The sequence below is a fragment of the Stenella coeruleoalba genome, assembly GCF_951394435.1.
Source record: "Stenella coeruleoalba genome assembly, chromosome: 6".
In the NCBI taxonomy this organism is placed as follows: domain Eukaryota; kingdom Metazoa; phylum Chordata; class Mammalia; order Artiodactyla; family Delphinidae; genus Stenella; species Stenella coeruleoalba.
The window spans coordinates 69,616,154-69,631,814 of NC_137151.1; the positions used below are offsets into that span (position 1 = coordinate 69,616,154).

Consider the following 15,661-nt stretch of genomic DNA (forward strand, 5'->3'; position numbering starts at 1 on the left):
TTTCATTCTTCAAGTCTTCGCTTAAAGGAATACATGAAAGTTCTCAAATATGATGTAATTCTAGATGCATTTTTTACATTACCTTCAAATCTTTAATTCAGTTATTTAAGTGAAAACATTGCATAATGATTATAATCCCATTTATGTAAAAACGTATGTAGAGGTATACATATATGTAAGTACAACAATAACTATTTGGAAGGATACACACCAAACAGTTAACTGAGGGTACCTCTGTGACCATACTATGCATATTGTTCTGCAACTTACTTTTTCACAAAGCAAAATGAATAAGAAATCTTTCTATGCTGCTCATATTGATGTACTTTATTCTTTTTAATGGCCGAAGGTAGTCTTTTCTATGGATGTATTATAGTTCGTTTCACCATTTTCCTATATTGATGAATATTTAAATTGTTCCAATTGTTTTTGCTATTACAATTGAATCTTATTACAGCTGACATGGATTTCAATTTTGACCACAGAAAATCATTTACCTTCTCATCTGTGGGAATGAGTCTTTTATCATAGTTTCTGAAATAATACCTCCTGTTCAATTGTGAAATGTGTCCGTCTTAAGCATTAACAAACTTTTTTGGTCTGTGGTTTATATACTGATATTATCACTAGCCAACATCTTTAAAAATTTTAAGTATATAAGCACTTTACGAACACTCAATATTGCACTTTGGGCATAAGGGCCGTACCAACCAATCATTTAATTGAGGGATGCATTTCTTTTTTTTTTTAAATTGAGGTATAACTTATATACAGTAAAGGACTCAAGTCTTGACTGTACAGCTGGATGAAAATTTACATATATGTACATCTGAGTAACTGTTCCCCAAATAAAAGCATAGAGCATGTCCTCCACCTTAGCAAGTAGAGAGGGACAGCACATTTTCACTGAATAGGATACTTCTTTTCTTGCTGTGCAGCACACGCAGGATCTTAGTTCTCTGACCAGGGATTGAACCCGGGCCCCCTGCAGTGGAAGTGCTGAGTCTTAACCACTGGACCGCCAGGGAAGTCCCAAGTAGAATACTTTTTAAACTGCCTTTTTTTCTTTAAATTTCCACATTCTTCACTTATTTAGGATAAATACTCCTTTATGATTCTCATGGTAACAATAATTTGAAGAAGAGGGTAAGGTGAATAGAGGCTTCACAAGGGTCTGTTAGGTATTCTCTCATCTCTACTCATCCCTAATCATTTATTTATTTTTAGAAACCGCTCGTGGATATCCTAGGCTGGATTAATGGGAAAATCATGGATTGCTGAAACCTTTTGCGTTTATATGATTCAGGCTGGCAGGATTTTCATTCTACCCTCCCAAACTTGTTTCTATTCATTAAGGCCAAAATGGGTCATTCAATGCAAATAATGCTCTACTGTACTGGTTTAAAAATTATGAACAATCATCTTTTTTTTTTTTTTTTTTTTGGACAGAGAAAATAATGAGCTGTGTAATTGGTTAAGGGATTTAATTTCCTTGTGCCTTTACCAAAAAAAGGAATAATGAGAGAGAAATAGGCTGTGGCCAGATCATCAATGGCCTCAATTGCCAAGTTGAGGTGTTTGGATTTCCTTACCCTTTCTTTTCCCTTGGCTGTCCAAAACCCCCTACAGTATTTCAGTTACACTGTGTTGAATAGGATTTTGTGGCTACTCTGAAAATGTAATAACCATTTGCCGTGTGAAAATTAATTTCAACTTCCAAATAACAACTTTATCAATTAAACTTTGCAACAGTTTATTATTTTATGACTTGTCATTATGGTTAATCTTAATCTTTCTGCTCCTCACTTTTTTCTTTTTTTTTTTAACTATTTATTTGGCTGTGCTGGGTCTTAGTTGCAGCACGTGGGATCTTCGTTGCAGCATGCGGGATCTTCATTGCAGCATGCGGGATCTAGTTCCCTGACCAGGGACCGAACCCAGGTCCCCTGCATTGGGAGCGTGGAGTCTTAACCACTGGACCACTAGGAAGGTCCCCTCAGTTACTTCTTATTTATAGGATAGGTTAAGCAAGAAATGACATTTTCAGTCTCGGAATTCAATGATTTATATGAGGTCCTGGCATGTTATTAGCAAAATGTCAACATTTATCCCTCAATTCAACTATTTCCTCTTTTGGAATATTCTTTAGCAACGTTAAAATATTAATATTTCTTCTACAGCACAGGTATTTAAATAACCCCAGAAAAACATGCTCTATAGTTTTCTTGAGTGTGGTACATAAGGATTGGGCCTATTAGGAGCGCTTACTTTTGGGTGATGTTAAAGGGAACAATCTGGAATTTACATTTATTGTGTGGCTATTGTATATCTGGAATGCTCTTTAGTCCTTTCATACTAGGCCATTTAGTCTATGATCTTCAATATACGTGTGAAGAATGTAAGACAGGAGGAGTAATTTGCGGAAGCAGTGGAAGTGGTACCTGATCCAGATTGGATTAGCTCTTTCCACCCAATAAAAGCTGTGCTCATAACACAGAAGGTATAAACTCCAAAGAAGGTATAATGGAGACAAGAACAGAAAATGTCTATATCTGCTAGGGTAAAAAGCTAGGCTGCTACAACAGAAATATGGTAGCTCAAATACAGTAGCTTAAAGAACCCTGCAGTTTCTCTTTCACATACCAGTCCCAAGGGAAGCGGTCAGGTTCCTGGGCGCTCTGCTCGCCAGAGTCCTTCAGAGATGCAGCTTTCTGTTATACTGTTGCTCCGCTGTGCCCTAAGGTGTCCTTGTTTGCATTATTAACAAGGGGTTCCCTGGAAGGAAAGTAGCTCCTGAGGTGAGCACATATTCAAGGTTTTAAGGCCTTCATTCACATTCCACTGACAAGAACTTAGTCATGGAACCTACACCTAGCTGCACAGAGTCTGCAGCAGGACAGCCAGGTGTCCAGCTATACTCTATTTAAACTATGAAGAAAGAAGAACGCATTCTGGTAGAAAACTAGCATACTCTCGTATAATGTCATTTTCTCAGGGTAAAATCAACATAGGATGGATGAAATAATTGGCAAATAACCTTTTTCAAACAAATAGTTTATAGTCATGATCTGGAGAGTAAAGTGTTTTATGAAACAATATTAAGACAACTAGGAAAATGTGACTGAAACTTAATTAACTGAAGATGAGATCTACTCCTTATACTCTAAGGCAACCAAGATGGTTTATTTCATCAGAAAAAAATGCAATTTGCATGAAGACCTGAAGGAGAGTGCAAGAACTGAACATATCATTATTTACCTTTCTCTCCCCAACTCCTGTGGCAAGAGACTGCTCTGACCTTACTGGATGGACTCTGTGGGCCCTCAAATGCAAGCCACATACACAGGCCCCTTATGACAGGTTCTTCCCTCCTTGGTTGCTTGCCAAAGCATGAAAGCAACTCTGCTATCCATATAAGAAAGCAGATACAGAAGTGCTCCCCGGGAATGGTATCAAAATAAACCACTCTCTGGGCTGGGAAGCATAAGTCAAAGGAACAGCTGGATCTGAGCATTCCAACTCATGTGACGTGAGTTTTTTTCATGTTTCATTAAGAACTTTGTTGCACACCCTAGAGCTTGGAGGTCTATGATGCTAAGAGAGTAAATCCCCCTATTATCTCCCATTTTTATGTGTCTTTAGAAGAAATATCATAATTATTTGTTCCCATCTTTTTACTGTGACCATACAGAGGCAGGACTAATAAAATGACCTAATGATCAAGTAGACAGAAGTATCCTCAATTGGGGACAACCACTAGAAGTCCTGGAAGTGATTTCCTAATGAACATTTACATTTCTCTCTTTTAATTTTACATTCACCAAGCAATTTACTGTTCATACTATAGTTTTGCCTCGTGAATGGATACAGATGCTAGAAGGGACCACTCCAAATATACGTTAAAAGAATATAAATTAAAAGAATTGTTAACATTGGCTAAGTACTTAGTAGTTACTAAGCAGTTTTAGCTTTTTATCGGCATATCTCACTTTATTGTGCTTTATGGATACTGTGTTTTTTAGAAATTGAAGGTTTGTGGCAACCCTGTGTCGAGCAAGTCTATCGGTGCCATTTTCCCAACAGCGTTTGCTCACTTTGTGTGTCTGTGTCACATTTTGGTAATTCTTGCAATATATCAAACTTTTTCGTTATTATATTTATTATGGTGATCTGTAATGAGTGATCTTTGATGTTACTATTGCAAAATATTACAACTTACTGAAGGCCCAGATGATGGCTAGCATTTTTTAGCAATAAAGTATTTTTAAATTAAGGTATGTACATTGCTTTTTCAGACGAAATGCTATTGCACACTTAATGGACTATAATGTAAACAACTTTCATATGCACTGGGAAATGAAAAATTTGTATGACTCGCTTTCTTGAGATATTAGCTTTATTGCAGTGGTCTGGAACCCGCAATATCTCTGAGGTATGCTTATACATATACAAATTCACTTAATCCTCACAACAACCCCATGAGGGTGGTCCATTATCCCCATTCTATAGCAGAAGAAACAGGCTCAGAGTAGTCAAGTAACTTACCTAACTGAGGTCACACAACTAGGAAGTGGTGTCGTCAGGAGTCAAACCCTGGCCTCCTGAGTATGGGCCTTCACTACCATTTCTTATTTATATATCTGGAACATCTTTTACTGTAAACAAAAGAAATTGGCATTCTAGTTTATAAATTAGACTCATAGAATTTGGAAAATGTCACATACAGCATCAGCTGAGCTTAAAAAATCAAGTCCCTAGACATGTAAAGCCAAGGACCAGATCGGATAGGTGGTTTGAGAACTCTTGTAAGTGCTACCCGGGGTGGGGTGGGGCGGGGTCGGGGGGGTGATGGTGGTCAAGTGAGTCCCCTCTTTTTTATACCTCCTAATTGCATCATGGGGCTTTCCACTGAGATACTAATTTACAAGTGGCTCAGGATATTCACAGACCATGAAGGCAAACCAAGAACTGTCAGTTTTTATATGAGGCCCCAAATTAGTTCAGAGACAAAGTCACTCAAAAGTCAAGCCTAGCTCTTTTATTCTATCACAATCGTGTATTTTTACAAGCTTAAAATGAGATCAGTTTTCCGAGTTAATGTTCTGTGCTGTTAGAACCAACATTTCTGAAGTCTCTGGCAAAGTAACAAAAGACCATTACGTGTAGACTCATCAGAAAAATATAAGGGACAGGAAATGAAGAGATTTTCTGTCTCTGACTTTGAATCAGAGGGGACAGAGATGTTACAAAGGAGCTTTGAGAAAATAATACTAAGAGACAACTAGAGATAAACATCAATCTGGATTTTGATGCAGGAAAACTGATTAATCACGAGTTAGAAAATTTACTCTCCAAATGGGGCTGGCAGATTATAAGTGAACAGAAGCTTCACACAAATATGTTAACGATAAAAGCATTTGTGCTTTTTGGGGGGTTCTGACCTGAGCCATGCCCAAAGTGAAGTTATGAAGGTAATATGATAAAACTAAACTAAAATGCTATCACGGACTTTTTTCAAATAAAATTTCTCTTAACTAAAAATCTGATTAAGATGGATCTACAGCTAGGTGAAAAATGTTCACTTATTATCCTAAAAATACATTAACTATCACTAATATTAAAGGAGGGAAAACATGAAGAAATAGGCATATACCCAGTTATCTATATGCAAAAGTTCTTGGAATTCTCAACTTTTGTTGATATACAAATTTGTATACATATATAGAATGTTACAGAACTTCTAACCAAATTAAACATCTTTAGCATTTAATTTCAGCCCCTAATGAAGGCAGTTACCTCAAAACTAATTCCTTTCTCTTATTAATGGTTCTGTTCTACAATATGCAATTATCACATTAGAAATTAGAGAAAGTAAAATTACACAATCTTAAAGGATTTTTAATGAGATTCCAAACTTCTTTAAGAAGTCTATGCAATTTACTTTGGAAAGGACTCAAAAGCAAGAGATTGGCTTTTTTCTTATACTGCTGACACCCCTAACAAGCCACTAATCTCTACATTCCTCCAGTATAGAAATATAACAGGAATTTTCACTGCAAACTTGGTTAACTGCACCTGTACCTGAGTTTCATTTATGTTTTACTCAGTTCTTAAAAAATAAAAAAACAACTTTTCACTTCATTTTATTCTTATTTCCCTGCTGAAGTTTACTAATTTTTATGTTAGCAAAAGAATATCACTATTTGATTCTCAAAAACAACATACTCACTAAAGAGCTTCTAAACTGTATTCATTACTCAATTGAATCCTCTTTAAACAACCTTTCCTCTGTATAGCAAATTGCCTTTAAAATCATTTCTTTTCTTGCTTTTTGTGCTACATTAAGTAACTTTCAATGCTAAATTTATGTGTGTGTGTTTTAAAACTTCCTTATCTTTAGTGTAACAAAGTAACACAGTAGAGAGGCAAGGGCTGGCCTAGGTGGGAGTCTGCACTCCACTGCAATGGTCTTCTGATCACAGAGGAGCACAAAAGGGCCATGGATGGGGACAAGGGCAGTCTTGCAGGAGTGTGAAATGGGAGAGAATGGGAGGGCTCAGGGAGGAGGAAACTCTAAGACTGTCATCATAAAAGAAGGCGGCTAAGCGGCAAATGATCTCCAGATAACTATTTTATCATTATTTTCTTTCAGAACTTTCTGCTACAATTTTAGAAAGTGCTTAACTTATACATACTAAAATTTCAACTGGTCTTAACATATTTTAATAGCAAGTATTTAAGAAGTTTTGTAATTTTCAAGGTCTAACCTTTTTAGTAATGAACTTTTTACACTCACTACTGAATTGAAACAAAAATATAACCCACCAGATATGAAAGGGTTAGTTTTCACAATAATTTCATAATTTCAAAGGAATGATTAAAAATGAACATTCTATTCAGTATGGTCAGAACAACAGCAACAACAACAAAAATCCTTTAATTTTTGAAGCAGAATTTTTTTCCAGCATTATTTTCTTTTTGGTCACAGTCACCTATGTTATATCCTCTGTAATATCATTACCATCATCTTTTTATAAATGTCCATCTACAAATTAATTAACTTTCTTGAGACAAATCCCTGGTATACTATTCTTCTGATTCCTATGAAAGACCCACTTTTAAGATACAATTGCAGCTGCCCCACAAGCTAGTTGCTGTGTCATACACACGCCTTAAAATTCTGTAATCAGCCACCGCCAGGTGCCGTATCGCATTCAGCACACCACAGTCAGTCAATACAGACATCCCCAAACACACCAAGGCTGGTTTTGTCAAATGTTTTATTGAGTGTAGACATCTGGAGTACTGTAAAACATGCATTATCTGTAGATTCAAAACGGAGCAAGCCACATTGTCCTCACTGTCAAATGTGTCAGGCTTGGCACACATGATGGAGATTAATGAAGTATCATGAGAGTAATATGGTTCCTGAAAAGCTTCTACAATTTGGAGTAGGGTCTTAATCACGTGAAAAGCAAAGCTGTTCACATTTAGTGAACTTGCACTTCATTGGAGGTACACAGTATTTTAATTTTAAAACAAATAAAAATAATTCTGTTTGTAGAAGATTCCCATCCCCCCAACTTTATTTGCCCTTTCAGTTTTCAGAAATTTTAATTAAAAAAAAAAGTATATGCCTTTTGGAAGTTGTACGTTTATCTGAGTGATGGCTAAAATTTATTTCTTCTTCGGTTGCTGAGGTGTATTAAATTTGAAGAAGATAATATCTCCATCTTCAACAATATAATTTCTGCCTTGTTGTCTGTACTTTCCAGCAGCCTGTAAACAGGAAACACAGAGGAAATGAGTTTTTTTTACAATTAAATATATAAGGTAAATGGTAGGAACACACACAAAAAGTATTATACTTCTTGGGTCATATTAAAGGAAAAAAAAAAAGAAATACAGGAAGGCACACAGTTCAAGACTAGACTTGGAGAGGAGCAAAGTACTCCTGATTTGGGCAGCACTAGATTTTCCATACATACATAATCATAATGTATTCTCCACTAAATTGTTGGTACATAAATGTAATTATACCAATATCATTAAGTTTCATTACATGGTGTTTATGGTACATTTCTGATGTGTCTGCAAACATCCGGCAAGTCACTGTAACAAACAGATCAAACCAGGCAGGAAAAAAGATTATATAACTAGGTTAAAGCTGCTTTATTTGCTTAAAGAAATTCTTTGGTGATACTGGTGATGCCAAAAAGACAGCTTGCTACAAAGAAAACCATTATCAATTGTCATGTACAGATTTTAAACTATTTCTTTGTAGTTTTTAATTTGATCTTGACAATGACAATACATAGTGGTGTATACTAGAATTGAACACAAAGAAGTTTACTGACTAATGGCCCTAGTTATAAGCAGACTCTAATAGGTTGGAACTGCAAAGACAGATATACTTTCCACTTGTAAATTAGTCAGCAAAGCAACTGATTCCACCCGCTGGCATGTAGATCAAGACAGCAATCCTCCGGTAATTCTAACATAAACAAGCGGCAGTTACAGAGACCCAGGTTCACCCCGTGGCACAGCACACACACTTCATCCTCAGCACAACAGGCTCTTCAACATCTACATATTCTCACTTAACACTGCACACAACCAACCCAGTCCCACATGACCCCACACTGACCACTCAACATTGAGGACTTGATGAGCTTTTGGAAAAAATTCTCAAAAGTATTTTACTTCTGTTGGAATTTACTGAGAACATGAAACCTTGCCCAACAGATTAGTACTTCCCTTCGAAGATATTGATAAGAATGTTCAAAGTCAAATGCAATTATACTAATTAGAAACAAGACTAAGGAAGATCATACATCTGAGGTTAAAATCAACAAACCAGGTCATAGAGCCCTAGTAAGCATATTTCAATTATCTAGACCACATATTAAAAAACACCTAGTAATAAGTGTTTTTAAAAATGAAGCTAATTTTTAAAAAGCCAGTATACCCTAACATTCTAAAAGGCATACACACACACACACATGATTTTTGTAAAGCTGTGATGTATGGAAGGCCATATGCTACTTGTTTTGAGAATCTAAAGTCCAATGTTATAAAACTATATAGACAACTTAAATCAAATACATATTGACATGACATATTAATGTAAGTTTATATACTTTGTTATCACTCAAGTTTACTACTAATTAAAGGTGACAGTGTTCCTTTAAATTCTCTAGAGACCATTTAATCCATTTCCACTGCTATCAGAAACACTGGTTGAAAAAAAAAATCAATACCCATTTGTGAATCTTGAGTATGTATTAAACAAGACACGTCTAACCAGTTCATTTGCACTTGAAAGCAGCCATCTGTAGAAGCCAGCTTTGCCTAAGCAGATATGATTGCTAATAATGTGATATCCCTGTAGACTACAAAGCCCACACAGAGCTATTCAGTATATAGTTCACAACACTGGCATTAAATTAGTTATGCTGTACTGGTGTTCGAAATACATATACATACATACACATATACACAATCTTGCTCTCAAACCTAAAATCTACTTGATAATGTGCAAGTAAGTATTTGTTGAATAAAAGAAATTCATAAATGCTTCATTTTATTTGGAGTTCAAATTTCAAAATGTTAGTTTTGGAGATTAAAAACCACATAAAATACATCATGGTATTCTAAGCTGAAAAGCCAGAGGTCAATCTTTTCCAATTTATTGTATAAAAGCTCCCAGTTAGTGTTAAGCATTTCTACAAGTAGGCAATATTATTTTATTGTATATTAAAAAATTTCCCTGTATTGTTAAAGGAAGTATTCACAATTTATATATCTTCAAGTTTATTACAACATAGACATCTATTAAGGGTTGGTAAAACAGGCTTATCCCCTGAGAGTATAAAAAAGAAGCAGCTGATTTCTGAATTCTAGTAATAGAAAAATATCCTTATTTTAATCATCTTTATGAAAAAAATATATGCCAGCATCATGTAGCATGTTGAAAAATAATCTGAGATTTTTCAAGTCTAATTAGTATTCTTGACAAAGTCCAATCTTAATACATTATATTTGCATATTTATCTATCGACACAGATGACACTATTGGAAAGTTAATGACTTTGTTTAGTTGTAAATTGTAACTTCTTTCATTCCTTTTTAAAAAACAAAATAGCTCTCATTCCACACTGAACCAATTATACCAAGATTTTTCCCTTCTCTTCCTGGGGTTCCAACAATTCTATTATAGTCCTGCTGTTCAGTATGATCTTTCCAATGATAACAGTGAGAATAAACTAAACTTGAAATAAACTTTTTTGCATTCCTTTGAAATTATGAAATAGTAAACACAAGAGACCTCTTTAAATTCTTTAACGTTTTCTACAGTAGTCTTCAAATAACAAATTAAGTTAATGATAAAGAAACCTTTTTACAACGTTAGTTTAATCCCTTGACCTATCTATTTATTGATGAGAGATGACATACCCCCTGGACTTTGCTAAGTAAACCTAATAAAGTCAAACAAAATCAAGTCTGCAACAGAATTTACATTAAAAGAAATCATTTATTACTCATGTATAACACAGCTTCACTATTAGTGGATGCAAATCAAATTATACTTAATTAGCTAAAATAAAGCACAATTTTGGACCTGCCCTCTAGTGTTGAGAAAGCAAATCAAGTTCCCAAAGATCTTTAAAAAAAAACGTACAACCATGAAGTTCAGCAAGAACAGGTTTTATTTAACTAAATTTATATTGCTTTCTTTGAATTAATGTTAAACATATACATACTACTTCTATTTCACCTATCAAATATAAAAAGTATAATTTTTCATTGGTCATCAGTGAACAAATTCTTTGAAATTATTTATAACTACTTAAAGCTAGCTTTAAAAATTTTTTTTGTTTTAGAAAAACACCACAAAATTACTGACAATTTACACATTTAAAAAATTGTCTAAAAAGCATGTAAACATCTACAGCTCTTCAATCAGTTGATAGTAAAACTAATGCTGACACACAGTTTAAAAGACAGTTATTCATTTTAATCCTGAGTATCTTCATATTAGCAAAAATTATAAAGTGTGAAACTAGAAAATAATTCCTTACCTTGACCGCATTTTCAGAACCTTCCTCTTTAAAATCTTCGTATTTCATTACTTCAGCCATAATGAATCCTTTTTCAAAATCTGTGTGAATCTTTCCTGCAGCTTGAGGAGCCTTCGTCCCTTTCTTTGAATAGAAAGACCAGAGAAAACTAATTGCATTTAAGATGACTGACTGAAAGCGTAGAGTTTCTTTTCTCTGATCTGCTGTTGGACTCAACTTAAACTTAGTTTAATATCAGTTAAGATGTCAGATATACAATTAGAACATTTTCAACACTGGGCACTATCTGTGCAGCAGATTTAGCACAGACAGATCAGTAGATATTAAAGAAGTGTAGCTTTGTTTTTCCTAATAGTCATCCACGGATTTATCGATTTAGATGCAGTGGTCTGGTTTCGGCGTAGGTTGCATTTCGATTTTCTATTCTTCACAGTGGAAAAAAGTAAGGATTTTAAATAGCTTTCAAGTTGAATTATCAAAGGTTTCAAAAAGATAAAAAGCCTTGAAAATTTCAGCTCATCTAAAGAACATATAAAAATCAATATATAAAGGGATATTTTTAAGATATTTCCAACAAATCATACAATATATGTTCAGCAAATAATTTTAAAATCCTCATAAAATTTTAATAGAATTTTGAACACTTTACATAATACACCCTGCCTCTAACCATCATAAAGGAAAATTCAAGTTGATACAGGAAGAGAAATGTCTTATAATTACCCCATATGTTAAATTACAAGGACGTACATTCCAGACACACACAACCATGGAAAGAAATTTGAGAAATAATGGGTGACCTAAAGGCTGCTTAATAAAGCATGTTAAAGTGGTAAGGAGTCTGACACTATAAAGCACAGTTTTTACAATAAAAGATGTATTGGGTTAATATGGCTACTCACTGATGCTTACCTGACTAAATATCTTAGCACATTAAATCATGGATACTTACAATCAGTCTTAAAATAAACCAGCTTTCATATTTTCAAGCCCAGAATATGTTATCTTTCCTGCTGTACATACTTAAGTTTGGAAGTTTTAAGGCTTTAAAATATATAGTAAAAATAAACCCTGGCAATTTGTTTACCAACCTGGATTTGCTTTGACATTATTTTGTAAGTCTATAAAAAAGGACCTTAGTTTTAAGTCAATCAAACATTTTTTTTTACAAAGGAAAGAGGAGATCAAAGAAAAGTGAATCTCACATTCACAAAACGCATTTAACATTATGTTCAACTGACTCCATGTTCCTATCCATCTTAAATCAAAATAGATGTAACAATAAATTAAGGTAGTCAGTGAAAACAGAAATCAAAGCAGCCCTAAAATTTATCATGTAGCATACATTAAAAAAGCATAATAAAAGAATGAATAAGACACTGAGTATTTCTAAAAGTTCTGACATTATTTTTATATTCTGTAACACAATTTCGGATTACATATATTTCAAAATATTTTTCAACAGTAACTACCATATTACAATATATTTTCATTTAAAAGCAAGCCATTACAGTTCAGTTTCTATTGTCCTCTGGGAATAAATTAGTCATTCTTTCTGGTGGTAATCAGTTATACATCAATATTTAAAATACATATCACATTATTAAAGAAGATTGAATATAAAACACTGCAAAAATAAACACTACTTTTATGAATTCAAATTTAAAAAGCCATGAATTATTACACATTGAGTTTAGCTCTTTGAGCCCAACTGTATATCTATGAAGAGCATAATGATGTCATATTGCTTTTATTGCTGAAAATGTAATCCGAGCAAAGCAAAGGAGGAAAGAACCACCCGCAACCCAAACAAACTTAGCGAATACAAAATGAAAAGCAACATCAATTTCACTGCAGACAAACCCAGTCACACAGATTAAGCAAGCACAATACTGGTGTGTCTTATCTCTGACCACAGGAGGAGGGTAGACAGATTCTACAGGATGAAGAAATTCAGACTATGTAATAGGCAGAATCAATTGTTACCTGCCTCAATCAATGCCGCTCCACTTTCACTGTTCAGCAGCTCACAAATAATTAAAGTTATCCTGGACAAAAACCTCATCTGTAATGACTAGCTAACCGCCACCATGACAAACTTCAAAGTCAGTGATATCAATCTGAATTCAATAGTGTGGAACTGGATATAGCTGATGAATAAGTATGACTCTTACCCTGATGGTCCATGCACGCACTTCATCTGGGCCTGCAGTGAAAAAGTATTCTAGTTGGAGTGCTGCAAACCCAGCCTTAATGATCTTTGGCAAAGCGCTGAAATAAAATGTAACAAATTCACTCAACATATAAGTTGATTGTGCCAGAGATCAGTACAAAGCTAAAATTATTCATTTCAAGCAGAAAATGTTAGCGATATTAGTAAATGACCATTCATCTTTCATAATACACTTGAAGAAGTCAGAAAGCACATAACTATTCCTAAAAAATCCTTTCTAAAATTGGTTTTAATTGTACTGGTCTGAACATATCATTTTGAATTATTATAAAAAAAAGAAAAATTTGATCTACCCATTCTATGATTATTTTCCTCCAATATCAATTATTTCCAGGACGTGGGTCATGAAAGCAAAATTATTTGATTGAAATCCAATGTTTAAACAATATATTACTGTTACTCAGAAAAAATTAAGGCAACTGATTCACCCTTTCCCCTCCCCCACTGAACATGACGAAAGAGTTTTGGCGATCATTCCTTCTCAAAAATATACATAACTAATACCTATGTTATAATTAAAACACTGTACGGAGATGACAGATGACAGTTAAAAACTTAATTTAAAATAAATCTTTTCACTCTGTCTCATGGTAAAGAAAGGAGAAGATTCCCTCTTTATAATGGTAATTACTCTGTCATTTATTATTCTATCAGCGCAAGCAATTAAATTACTGCAAGGAAATAGTTGATAATAAAGTGTAGGGAAAATGAATGCTAATTAACCTTTGTGTCATGTTCGCTTCCAGATACTTCTGTCTCTCCTCAGCACTCAATTCTTGCAACTTGAGTTCCAAGGCCCCACTAAAAGGAATGACCAAGGCACCTGGGTCATACTTGTCCACCCACTCTTTAATTTTTATCAACCTGTAGACAAAAAAGGGCACAACATTATCTTGTAGTGCATGCATGACTGTACCACATTCATTATTATCAAGTAGCACATACATATTCATAAGAATTGCACAGTTTTATGATGCCATCTTTTTGTGTATAGCTTTCCAAGGTCAAGGCATTAACAGGCAGCAATTGCTTCAGGTATACGCCATAATATTTTACTGTAATCTAGTTTTACTTTAACACATTACCTATAGGAACTAATACAAATATTTTAAAACTTTTTACAGTTACACTAAATTTGCTCAGCATTAACAACTGTGACCCTGAAAACCTCAATGTTATGATTTATTATTCTCCTTACTTCACAAAGTATATTTTTAAAAAGCAAAAACACAAAGTTCTATATTTATAGGAATCACACCTAAAAGTGTCAGCTAATTTCGAAGAGCTCTGACAAATACAGAATTTGTTCCACCCAGATATCTATATGCCTGGTTCAGTTCCTTCTTGGACTAACAAGACTTTACAGTTGTCACTGGTTTTGAGGGAGATTTTTGTTAATTAAAAAAAAAAAAAAAAAGTCCGGAAATATAGATTTACAAAAACCTAGTTGATTGTGTACACATTGTTCTTATGAATCTCACTTTTGTAGGATCATGAATAATAGAACTACAGAGGAAATAAAGTACTTTAATAGCAAAAGGGTTTGGAAAGCCAAATCAGTTAGGAAATTGATATCGAGTGTTACCTGAAAAGATATTATTGAGTGATCTGTTCCAAAACGTGGAGTATTTTAGCCAAGTGGTAGTTAGAACATAAATGAGATAACTGTAGTGAGTATATTAACCAGGTTCTGATCCTACCACTTTTCTAGCTTTTTATTCCTGGGCAGGTTACTAAACCTTTCTAAGCCTCAGTTTCCTCACCTATGGAGATAATAACAGTACATATTATGATGTAGGTAAAGAACCTAGAAAAGTAAAGCGAGGCATATAGTAAACAAATATTAACAGCAGTTAGTAATGTTAATTTTTATTCTCAGATAATCACAGCATATGTGCCTTTGATTCTGGAATAGAGCTTAGTATAGAACTGGATATGGATTTCATAGTTCAATATATATCATAGTCTCATATAGTTCCACTTGTCTCCCATATTTAGACCCAGGTTTTAATAACTATCATGGTAAAAAAAGTGAGGCAGTTATCCATAAATAAACAATGCAAATGTCACTACAGTGGATAAGAAACACAAGAACTAAAGCACAAATTCATCAACACTCACCCATCAAAGAAAATGGCAGGGATGAGAGTTATTAGAAAATTAAGAATATGGTCTACTGAGTAGAATGGGATAAAGGAATGAAAAATTCACACAATAGTTCATACATGTTTGTTATACAAGACTAACCTATAATTTACTTATTTAATATTTATCAGTGGTTTTTGGTCTTCATAATATTTTTTTTCCTCTTTTGGTCACATCCTAAAAATAACGAACCAATCCCTAA

At 34.1% G+C, this 15,661-nt stretch overlaps 1 protein-coding gene across 5 annotated transcripts in view; it reads right to left on the bottom strand.

The window, feature by feature from the left end:
• The window catches only part of OLA1 (Obg like ATPase 1), a 220,717-nt gene that overhangs the window by 45,921 nt on the left and 159,135 nt on the right, over nucleotides 1–15,661 (bottom strand). Inside the window, exons 8-13 of one of the 5 annotated variants that reach the window (XR_013828788.1) lie at nucleotides 14,038–14,178; nucleotides 13,256–13,352; nucleotides 11,082–11,204; nucleotides 7,638–7,779; nucleotides 4,546–4,655; nucleotides 2,644–2,775 (exon numbers count right to left, since the gene is read on the bottom strand). Coding sequence is in view for 3 of the 5 variants with exons in the window: in XM_079924677.1 (XP_079780803.1) it covers nucleotides 7,678–7,779; nucleotides 11,082–11,204; nucleotides 13,256–13,352; nucleotides 14,038–14,178 (463 nt within the window). In the remaining 2 variants the exon portion in view is untranslated. Of the gene's footprint in view, nucleotides 1–2,643; nucleotides 2,776–4,503; nucleotides 4,656–6,910; nucleotides 7,780–11,081; nucleotides 11,205–13,255; nucleotides 13,353–14,037; nucleotides 14,179–15,661 lie in introns of those variants that run through there. The other 4 variants (XM_079924677.1, XR_013828787.1, XM_079924678.1 and 1 more) reach the window with 4 other exon arrangements.